At 33.4% G+C, this 12,079-nt stretch overlaps 2 protein-coding genes across 2 annotated transcripts; both read right to left on the bottom strand.

Moving 5' to 3' along the window:
- Positions 1–505: 505 nt before the first annotated feature.
- On the bottom strand, positions 506–3,963 carry LOC143147371 (PI-PLC X domain-containing protein 3). Its single transcript, XM_076312573.1, has 2 exons — positions 2,842–3,963; positions 506–1,576 (listed from the first exon to the last, which is right to left on the bottom strand). The coding sequence occupies exons 1-2, from the start codon at positions 2,969–2,971 to the stop codon at positions 729–731; spliced, it is 978 nt and encodes a 325-aa protein (XP_076168688.1). The 5' UTR covers positions 2,972–3,963; the 3' UTR covers positions 506–728.
- Positions 3,964–4,110: 147 nt separating this feature from the next.
- Positions 4,111–10,337, bottom strand: LOC143147368 (putative cytochrome P450 6a14). Its single transcript, XM_076312565.1, has 7 exons — positions 10,194–10,337; positions 9,958–10,038; positions 8,160–8,550; positions 6,510–7,035; positions 6,064–6,285; positions 5,608–5,859; positions 4,111–5,439 (listed from the first exon to the last, which is right to left on the bottom strand). The coding sequence occupies exons 3-7, from the start codon at positions 8,493–8,495 to the stop codon at positions 5,270–5,272; spliced, it is 1,506 nt and encodes a 501-aa protein (XP_076168680.1). The 5' UTR covers positions 8,496–8,550; positions 9,958–10,038; positions 10,194–10,337; the 3' UTR covers positions 4,111–5,269.
- Between the last annotated feature and the right edge of the window lie 1,742 nt (positions 10,338–12,079).

Below are 12,079 nucleotides of genomic sequence, written 5' to 3' on the forward strand. Positions count from 1 at the left end.
CAAATATTTCATTATCTCTTGAAATGTTATAATTATGCGAATAAATAAAATGGATGGCTCTGTTATAAGGAGTGATTTCGTAAAATTAAAAAGTAGCGGCAACGAAAGGTTGAATCATTCGCAAAGTTTCATCAGAATCAGCGTCTGATAGTTCACGATGTTCCCTTCTTAGTCACAGCATTGTTTCAGAATCAACAATCGAAAAAGCAAATGCAACAAATACCATAAATATTATTCTGAATAGATCTCACCGTAAATACTTATCGATCCGTTTTGATCTTGTACTTCATACGTACTTCATTATTGATAAATATTTTGATTAAGAAAATTCAATATTAATAACATTACAGACAAACTGACGGATCATCGTTCTTTAACGTCACATTTACATAACTTAAAAACTACAAGAAAGCAATACGTAATATTCTGTGATATTTAATGTTACTGTTACATCTACCAAAATTGGGAATTATGCAAAAGGGGGCAAAGAATAAGATATTATAAATTCTAATTCGAGTAATTTTCGTAAATTTATTATACCCTTTATTACAATTATAAAGTGATACTTCTTTTAGAGCGAAATGTGTTTTTACATCGAAAGTGCGTAATAAAATAACTTATCGCTATCGACTTGCATGGAAGTTATGAATACTATATATTTAATTTTCATATACACCTATGCATATACACAATTCAGGTACAAATTATTTCATATACATAGAATACTGTCAATTAAGGAACCTTCTATTACTTTCAATAACCGTTTTGCAAAATAAAAAGTTATTATCCGACACAAAGTCAGCTATAACAACATTTAATCCTCCCTGGCCAGGTCGTTTTTGACCTATCCATGAAAGAACTACTTTTTGACAAGCTGGTACTAAATCCTTTTGCAGCGTTCCGCATAGGTGTTTCGCAACGTACGATATATTCGGTGTTAGAATACACTGCGATACGAAACCAACTTTCAAAGACCGCACTTGCAATTCGAGATTTAAGAAGTCTATAAGTTTGTTCGCGCGTACGGTGTTCGGCCATGATGTACGCCACAAACCACTTGGCCACAAATTCGAGTAACTTTGGGCGCAAGGGTTTCTGTAAATAACGATTACTTGATACTTTTGTAGAGCAAGCCAACGCAATGTTATATGATCGAAACTAGAAGCTATCGGGCACATCTTTCTCTGAAATATACGGGAAATCGTTTCAATCAAATGTCGATGATCCATATCCGAGAACGAATAAAAGTGTTGGAAATCTAATATTAAAATTTCGTTATTGTGAGTGACCAGCCATTCTGCCACTTGTTGCAACGGTTGATATATCGTCGATCCGTATAAGCCGTGTAAAAAATAAATATCCCCATTCGTTGGTTTCGTGGCAACACGTAAGTCTAGGTATCTGATTCCTCCATTGAGCTGATCCTTGATATCGTTGTATTGTGTAATAGACCAATTAAAAATAATGGGTTTTGAGAGGAGTGAGCAGTAACGGCCGAGAGCCCTGATGTAGTTTGGCTCATCGGGTCCCACGTCGTTACGTCGATTTATAGTATAAGTCATTGTATTATGAGAACCTGTTACGAGTCATCAGTGAATATTCAGATTTATTATTTTTAACTGTTCAATTATGGCCCGCGAGTTTACTTCTGAACGTTATGAAAGGAGATCGCGACAATGAGGCCCTAAATTCAGTTCAAATTTTGCAGATAGTGCAAATCATATAAATTTACACAGTGTTTTAAAACTGCGGACGCGAATTTAAGCAGACAGCGAAACGTATAAAAAGAAACAACAAATTTTAAATAAATATGGATCCATTAATTTTGAAATATTCGTTCAAAGATTACATTGAACTCGGCCATTTGTCGTGTAATGAAACTACGACACTAATTAATGTTTCATTCGTGAACTAATATTTTATACTATAATTACGATAATTTCGTAATCTATTTCAATCCTTTTTGTATTTATTTCTAGTTTTGTGTATGTAGCCTTTAGTGTATGTTTCTAACGCGATATCGTTAATGTTTACTTGTTTTATCCGCGTACAATGAATACATCGTTTCTGGATTTGAATAAAGATAAGAAGCTACATATTTTAAATTGGCACATAAGATAAGAGAAAACAACAGCAAACGATAAGAAATATAGAATTAATATCGTCTACAGCAATGTAACACGATTCAGCTTAATCTAGTTATTATCGATAACGTAAATAACTATATTTCTTCTGTCAGTTATTAGTTGCGTACGTCCTAAATTCAAAAGATTATTATTGCACAATGTATTCGTATAAAGAATTCAAATTATTTCTTTCAAATTTCTACGAACGAGTAACAATTTTTCAGTACAAATTAAGTTTTTATACAAGTAATTAACACGAATTCGTATAAATGATTATAAAAATAATAAAGGATAAGGAGAAACGTACACGTGCGTTTACAAATACAAAAGAAACTCAAACTCAACATTCAAGAACATCCACCGATCTCTTCTTTCGTTGTTAGTCATACGTATGGGTATCAAAACAAATTGTGGGAAATACAAAACTTTTAACTCAATTTTGTCCAGCGCGAGCTACGTATGCTACCTGTTCAACACATTATTTTATACGGTATGCACCACGTACAAAATTTGAAAGCTTTTCTCTTACGAACGATATAATGCAAAAGACAATAATAGTTCGGTTGAAATTAATGGAATCTGAAGAACTTAAAGGAAGTTCCAATTTCTATTTTCTCATTCGAACGTAATGAAATTATTGGATCGCATGCAAATTCGAGCCACGATTAGATTTTGACACGGAAGCATAGTCACATAGAGAAATGTTTCGACATACCGGGTATCGCCAAATGTATTATGGATATATTTTTTACAGCTTCTGGAAGTTGTGTCATCCAGTATTCGAGTTCTTCGTTCGAAGCGGCTCTTTCCACCGCTTTTTGCGGGGAACCACTTTTGTACTCCATGCTTTCAAATTTTTAATAACCGTCACCGCGAACGAATTTTTGAAGGAACGTGCATGGCGGAATCAACGAATAGCTTCGCGTAAAAGAACGATGTAGGTGTACGCCATCTGCATTCAAGTGACTCGTTAGCAGGTGATCCTCCATCCTTTATATCGCTTTTTCGAACATTCCCACAGTGATGTCATACCAATCACCTTGCACCTTTTCCCGACACGGAACAACCAAACTGGACGATACAGATTCATAGAACTTAACCTCATGGCCACTCCATTATTTAGCGTCTCTCTTTCCTACGAACGAGAAGTTAACTGCGGGAATGAATCTAATAACAAACCCCAATATTACCAACATACATCGTTTTAACCATTTTTTCTTGTTGATGGAATATTAATTTTTACTAAAAAAAAAATCTTTAAAATGTGGAAACGTTCTGGTATGTTACAAAGGATAAGAATGCTCTTAAAATAAAGAACGAGACAGACGAAATATTATTTATCAGATAGATTCCATAGATTATACAATTTTCGTTCTAGACTTTGGTAAATTTACCTGATGCAATTGTTTACTTTCAAAGATTTAGAAAATACATAAATTTGTACTGTTATTATTATTATTATTCTTATTATTAAATTCTAGAGAAAAATATGAAAACAGATGTCACGAATAAAGAATGCCGGATTGATTTTCAAACTTACGTTGTTTAAGCATTTCTCACTATATTTTTTTAGCATTATACCCTCCTAACATTTCAGACTCGTCGCTTTAACCCCTTTTTATATCATATTAAAATCTCATTATTCGTGTCCAATGACGTGTCAATTTCTATTATCCCTGTTAACAGTACCTATGAGAGTTTTATAACTATATCGGACATAGTCGAGGCGATAACAAACGAGAGTGGAGGTTCAGTAGTGTTAAAAATGAGCGAGACGAGTTTTGATTACGCTAGACTTCAAGTTCCCGTTTCGAATCATCCGTGTCTCCTACAGCTCTTTTTAACGCGGATAATCAAGATTTTATTATACATACTACCGTGTCTAAACTAAAAAAAAAAAAAACGATAAAAAATCTACATTTTTTATTTAATAAATACTATGTTTTTGGTAAATGTAAAAGTAGCAGCAGGAGGAAACCCGGAATAGATTTTAGTCATCGTTTATTGTTTAAAAATGTATTATTTGTTAAAAATAGTATACAAAGGAAGATTTATTTTGCAATAAATATGATATATAAATTAACGATACTGGATGAGCGATAAAGCGGATCTTTATCTAGCTACAGCCTCTGGTACAAAGTGATATTTTCAATGGACTCGGAAGCAGTATTGCCATTTAAAGACCGCGGCCATAATTCTTTGTTGTACACATTGATCTGTCTTAGCCAATCGACGTCACACGACACTGCAGTATAGATGCACAAATATACGCACAGAAGGATAAATGACTAAATCTGACAGATATACATATGTTGCCACGAATGTATACGTATAAGCTATTCGCTTGGAGATTTTTCCATTTTTAATACTTAACAATTTCTTGCGGAATAACAATTGATAATGTTTATCTATAATAAAACCATATTTACATCGATAAATTTGTTTTAAACTTGTATCTTTCGTTAGAGATTCGCGATTGAAACGTGGCGCTACTATCGCACTACCGGTGCCATGATGGTTCACGATCATTCGAAAATAACTGGAAATATTCTTGGTACTATGTTGCTAATATGTCTCAAGTTCCAAATGTAAGAATGAATGGAACTTATTGTTACAATATTTTTTAAGACTGATAGGTTTCGTAAAACCATAAATGATATGACAATTTTTCTGTCTATACCTAATACTTTTTGAAAGGCTTCTCAGAAGATTGCCCTTGATAAGATATTTTTTAAACCAGTTTGATCAAAATATTGTTTGTTCTGTAAAATTTCACGGTTCAAAAATATGCACAAATATTGCAATCTGTTTTTCATACAAATAAGAACTGATGATCTGCACTACAGTTTATTAGTATTTTTCGTGTATTCTTATTTCTTTATAAGATTAAATAAAGTAAACTCTATTATTAGGTACGATTCATTTCTATACAAAATATAACAAATATAAATTGTTATTTCTTTGTCACTTCGCCCATTATAAAATACGTATCAATGACATAGAAAAATATTGATTACTATTTTAAAAGATTCTAGTTGTAATACAAAATTATACACAGAAACTAATCTTTTTTCAATAGGGTTAATTTACTCTACACTATTTTGTCCGATATTATTGTCTCTACAAGATGTACAATTTTTGCGTTACTTATCTACTCTCGTTATTTTCAAGTATATTCCACCCTTCGGCGCCAATAGAAACGCCGCTGGATCAAAAACATACGGAATCAAAGTTTTGTCGCAAATGTTGACTTCGTGGTTGCGAAGTATTGTTATTAATCCTAGTTTGGATTGATAAACTGCGAATCGCGCGCCTGAAAATGAGGATTGAAGAAAATTGAGCTTTATTCTTAGAAACGAACTCTATTCATTTTGGCAAACAGCAATACCTTTCGAACTTTACTAAGGTTTATTTTTTTATTTTACTAAGTTATTAACTTTACGAAGGATATTATAAAACTGAAGTTTTTCTGTTTACATACCGATGCAATTCCTTGGTCCATCCCCAAATGGTAAATAATTCATAGGATGTCGAGTCCCAATAGCTTCCTCGCTAAATCTTTCGGGTATAAAAGCATCCGGATTTGGATAAATATCGGGATCTCTATGAATTGAAAATACTGGTATCCATAGGCGTGTCTTCTTTGGTATGGTAACTTTCGTGCCGTCGAAAGTATAATCGCACATGGACTGTCTTATTAACAATGGTCCGGGCGGATACTTTCTTAACGTTTCTGTGTAAATATTAATACTTTAACTTAACGTACAGGTATCTAATACTTGCACTAAATAACATTCGTCTTGTGTCTTATTATTAAATACGTTATTGACCGTAAATCTGTTTTAAATTGAAAAGGTGTACTACCCATCCATGAACGCATTTAGGTTCAAATAGTGCTGGTTAGATATAATTTACCGCGTAAAAGTTTCACACGCACCTCGAAATATTTGATCCAAATACGTCATACTTTTAATTTGCTCGTATTTTAATTCGCCATTATTTTTATCATAAGTTTCCTTGATTTCTTGTCGTAGTTTGTCCTGTATTTCGGGATTTAGAGCCAATTCGTAGAGAGCGTTGGTCATCGTTGTTGAAGAAGTCTCAAATCCGGCGATGAAGAAAACGAAAGCTTGCGCGGTTAGCAAAGTGTCCGTTAGATCTGTAACATTGAACTTAATTAGCAAGTATTAAGATTTCATATCAAATCGTTGTTCTATATATTCTATCGACACGATTCTATCCACTGCTGCAAACATTGAAAAAGTCATCTCGTTACTGAACTCGCAACGTGTTTTTAGAATTGTCGATACTTCTAGGATTATATCTACTGTAACATTGTCTCGCAGTCGACTATCGAATCTTGAACACAGTCAACGCACTTACTAATATTTTCGAGCTTGTCGGGGTGTTTCTTAAGCTCGAGGAGCATATTGATGAAGTCTGGTCTGTTGATATCGTTCTCGCTTCTATACTTCATCGTGTCCACGACGACTTTCGTGAAGAACGATGTTATTTCTGTCGGTGGTAATATGTAACCGAGCAAATTATACAATCGCGGCATATCCTGCCTGAGTCGGAACCTTATCAATCCGGGAATCGTAAGAGAGAACACCTTTTTACCCACTCGACGAAATTCACTTTCCGTGTCGGACAGCGAGTTCGTTTCGATCCCGAAAGCACAGCTACCGATCACATCTGTTGTATACTTCGCGGTTAATTCGCGACATTCAACGGGCTCCTCTTTCGCCACCACTTTTTCCAAATATTGCTCCAAATGTTTCGAGCACTCTATTATGAGCGGAAACATCTCCTTGAGCTTGCCGGACGTAAATACCGGTGAAAGTCTCGTTCTCAGCGGTCGCCATCTTTCTGCCTCCAGATTGAACAGATGGGGTGTTAACGGTTCCACCTATAATTTTAAAAGTTCATTTATCAAGATAACGATCTCGTTATAATATATTTAAAACGATAGTTTTATCGATAGACAATTTTCTGTATACGTTGAATGAAATTTACATTCAGGATCGATTTCCATGTTTTTACGACCTGTGTCCGTTAAGTCCTCGTTATAAAGTTTTTTAATCTTCAATTCGGAAAGTTTAATCTTTCGTGGCACGAACGAAGAGTATTGTTTACTTTAGAATTCTAAGAACGAATGTGAGCACAATTCAGCTTGTTTACTATGAGAATCCAGTAACGCGCAAACGGTAGCGTTTCTATCGATTTAACTGGTGTTATTGTATACGGGAGTATCCAATTAACCGGTTTTGAATTATATAATTACAGTTGTGTAATATATTTCTAACAGTGTAGAGAGTAGAACTCTGTAACAGGACCAAAATCGGAGGTGAGAAAGTGTTTGTGCCAGTTTTAGGTTCGATACTGGCCTGTAATACGATACTATGAAAGATGTACAGGTACAATTGGGAACTGGAACGATAACACCTCGATTAGGGAGAATATATCACGACTTACTCAGCTCGCACGTTTCAAGTAGGATACTTAACTTTTGATGCGAAATTTTGGAAAAACAGGCAATTCCGAATAAAAAAGTATTATGGTTCGTCAACTCTAAATCTAATAATTAACGTTAACCGGTTTCGTTCGAAATTTGGTTACAAAGACGGTTACAATATACGTGGTTGCTGTGTGCAATCTTTAGAGTAGTAGAATTTACATTAAGTATGACAGAACATGCTAGTCAACGCTAGATACGAATTACGCGGAAAAATTCAACAAAAGACAATCGAATTATTGATTATGGGTTACGGAAACAATATCGTATTATGTTCATTAGAAATACTGTTTTGTCGTTCAATTTCGTAAATATACTGTGATCTAAATTATTGCTCCAGATATGGAACATAGATAATGTTGTTTTATTAAGTTTTTATAATTATGATACGCTTCGTTCTATTGCTAATCAGTATCCAACAGAGTACGGTAAAAATGCCTTTTATCAGTACGAGTGGTAGGGGATCTCCCGAATTGACTTTTCCCCCTAACCGATTTACTGTACATGTGATTACATACCTTCTCGTGAACGGGTAAACCTCGATCGGCAAACTTTGAAAAGTCTTTTATCAGAACGTCTTTTATCAGATCTGGATCACGGAGAATAAGAAGCGGCGTTCTCCTCGAAAATATCCCGATCATTGGCTCGTTTTTATACTCCTCGTGAAGTTTTCTCAAGTAATCGCCCATCGGCATCTTCGTCAATATAACATCCTTTATGTTACCGAACAGTGGAATAGGTTGCGGTCCAGGTACACCGCGAATTTTCCAAAACTCGAAATTCGAAACGAGATAATAATAAAGCGCCAAACATACTGCAACGATCGCGAACAAAATTTCTAGGTAGCTCGCCATTGTTCTTTTGTGCTCGTCATCCAACGAACAGCGAGACACAACGAGTCGCGTTTGTCTGCAAAATATCATTAATCTTATTGAGATTCGTGAAACGAATAATTTAAAATATTATTGGGCTTACCCCAATATTTTCGTGTACAGGATAATTAGAAGATTCGATGTACTGGATAAAAAGTACGTCGTGTTATTTGAAAGATAAAGTACAAGTGCAAACTGCATTATTATGTAAACAGGATAAAATAATTAATTCTTTTAAATTATTGAATCTTATGGGAATTAAAAACTTCGTAATTATACACTGTATCTTGAATAGTATTATAGTTGTGTTCGATTTTACTGAGCACGTGTCAAATCGAATATTTATGTATTTTTCGTTTGTTTGTTTTTTTTTTTAACTATCTTACAGGTATTCTAAAAAGAAAGATCGAATTCTGGTTAAGGGAAATCAGGTATTACGAGTCGATAGAAAGTGAACAGTGTCGAGTAATTTTTGTTTGGTAACAAGTCTCTCGAAGTCTAATTAAAACGTCCGATCCAATACAACTCGTAATTCTTTTTAGAAATGATTTTTCTTCCTATCCATAATATCTAATAATGGCCACTCCTAGCACTTTCTAAAAAAGGAAATAGATGCACGTAGCTGAGGTACAAAAATGGTTATAATTCAGGGGCATAATGAAATAAGAGCATATGTTTGTACGAACAGTTTTCATTGTTTCTGTGCCCCTAATTCACCGCAAAAGTTGGTCCCTAACGTTATGTTACACCCTCCTTTTACGGAGAAATTTACTGCCCCGAATATACGATGACGGCTCTAAACGTACAGAGATCGAAATGTAAAAATGAACTATTTTTCATTGGAAGTATCCCTCTCTAAAAAAAATGATTTTGAAAATCAGTCAACTGCATCTACATTTTTTTGAAACTTAACAGATTAAATTATGCTATAGACACTGTATATATAGAGCAATGCAAAAATAACAGGGCATTTGTAGATTTTAATGTTAGAGGAGAAAACTTTTCGTAAGTTATTTTATGCAGAATGTATAAATTTTTACAAATTACTTTTATATAGACGTTTAGCTTAAATTCTAGGAAAAAATAATGATAAATTTATAAAAGTACAATAGTGTTTAAAAATGAATATAATATGATATTGACAATGAGGAAACTTTGGTGCTGCATCAATTAATTAGGAAAAATTAAAAACCGAAAAATTCATATCACAATTAGCGCACAATAAGTATATAATATCCTTATAGTGCATACATTAAAACATTTTCCTTAAAATGTCTCTTGTACGGAGTGTTCAAACTCTATTGATTACTATAAATAAAAGAGAAATAACAACAGTACGTTCTCAAATCTCATTACTGCAAATTAAGTGTTAAAGTGCAAACATTTTTTTATATTATTGTTACCACAGAAAACACGATTAAATACAAAATCCATACATGCCTACCTTTAGACGCGAAACAACGATCCACTTCCCAACACGATTTCTAGTAGACTAACGTAACATCTTCCAGTTAGAATACACTTCCTATGTGCGTAGATAAAATCATTTAAGTGATTAGTTACGATGAATTGCACAAGTAGAGCTTTTATGAATTAAAAGAACAACACAGATAATCAGAAAATTAATAAATGAAAACGTTATTTTATCGTATAAATATTTTAGTTTAAGGTTAAACTGACTATATTTTAACACGTATTGTTGAGATTCATCGTTACAAAGTCAGAGGAAGAACATTATCGATGGAGCATATAATTAACTTCTATTCTCGTCCACCTTGTATGACGACTCCGGCAGTTCTGATGAGACAATAAAGCCATACCTAACATACAGGATAGCTCGGATATTCAATAGAAATTTGTACCTCATGAACTGAAGTACCGACCTCGTGAAAAATCACTGTTTTCGCAGCGCACTCTGTGTTAAAAGATGATAAGTCTGTAAACTATATCCAACTCAATTATCGAAGTCGATAAATGTAGAAAACTCGTTTTCGTAGCACAGACGAAATAGAAGACAAACGTTTCGTGTTATGAAATTTGGTATTCGACAATCAGAAATATCAGCTATATCAAATATGAATGGTTCTGAAGTGACCTTTTTGTTTAATAACAGTGATTCTGACAACTATATTCGACTGAATTACAGAAGACAATAAAAGTAGTAAACGTAGGAAACTCGTCCCAAGTACCTGTATTATACGAAGTTTCATTAAATCTAAGAGTTTGAAAATATTCTAACAATATGTTCCACTCATCCTCACAGATGGCGCTTGAAATATTTTAGTAATACGAAACAAAATATTTTCAAAGCTCCAGGTGTCTTTACGGTTTAATAAAATTTTCCATTGATTTAACATTTGTTTAATCCTGATAATTTACCCGATACGCGTAGAAGTTGCGCGTTATGCATAAAATAGCCAAAATTTAATCGATTATTTCTCTAAATTGAAAGTATGTAAAATAAATTACATTTCTGATGTACTAGCGTGTAGTGTAGTAATAGTTTCTTAGCCAGCATGTGTACATTTTATGTGTATCACGCATACCAATCGTTGCTCCAATGAAGTTGGAGAAGTTACGGTTGGAGTTAGTGTTATAGATGAGAACTGTTCGTGGCTGAAATTAGTGTTGCGAATAACCAAGCGCCTTGGGGAGCTACTTCGTTTTATATTCTTCGATTTCAATTTGTATAAGTCTATTAATACATTAAATAAGTTTCTAATAAAGAGTGTGTAAGTGTATTTTTTATTAAAAATACAGATTTACTACGAAACAATAATTAAAGAATTTAAAAGACCGAAGATCGAGACTCTATGTGAATCTGGAATAAAACGTATTATGAAAATTACTATAAGATATGGAACTTGAGTTTCATTGTTCATTGAAAACATATCTCATGGAATTTTATTTAAAGTTTTTGAATTTATGTTTCAGGAAAACATCGTGGAATTAATTATGAAAACAAAAAGAATGCATAGTATTCTCTTATATTTTGTTTAGATGTTTCTATAGGTAGGTTATACATAAAAATACATGCATGATTAATGAATTTAATGGCCACTATAGGAAGCTAGTTTGTAAGAAAAAGAAACAAATACTGCAGTGTCTAATTAATTTTTTGAGTGGAAATAAGGAATATTGCCTGCATCAGGTCTCTGTGACAAACTTAGCTTTAACAAGCTATGTCCTCATACATTATAACTTATGTTCTTACCATATATAACAGTACTGAATGATAATTCAACAATGGATACCATTCTTTGTTGGTGTGTTAATTACAGGGTGAAAACAAATGAATGTGTTAACCATTGTATACTTACATGTTGACAAATACTTATCTTGTTATTTTTATGTAACAGGTTAACCTGTTACATAAGGTAAATTGTGTCAATACCACAAATTTATACAATTTTGAAGAGGTGAGTCTTCCAATGAAACTAGCACATATTTCTCTTAAGAATTGTGGGTATCTTTGTTCTATTTATAAAGTGTTGCAATTATTATATTATTTACATTGCCACATCAAACATTAAGACTTTATTATCTCTGGTACTCTGCTTTGTAAA

This window comes from Ptiloglossa arizonensis, chromosome 5, assembly GCF_051014685.1.
Source record: "Ptiloglossa arizonensis isolate GNS036 chromosome 5, iyPtiAriz1_principal, whole genome shotgun sequence".
In the NCBI taxonomy this organism is placed as follows: domain Eukaryota; kingdom Metazoa; phylum Arthropoda; class Insecta; order Hymenoptera; family Colletidae; genus Ptiloglossa; species Ptiloglossa arizonensis.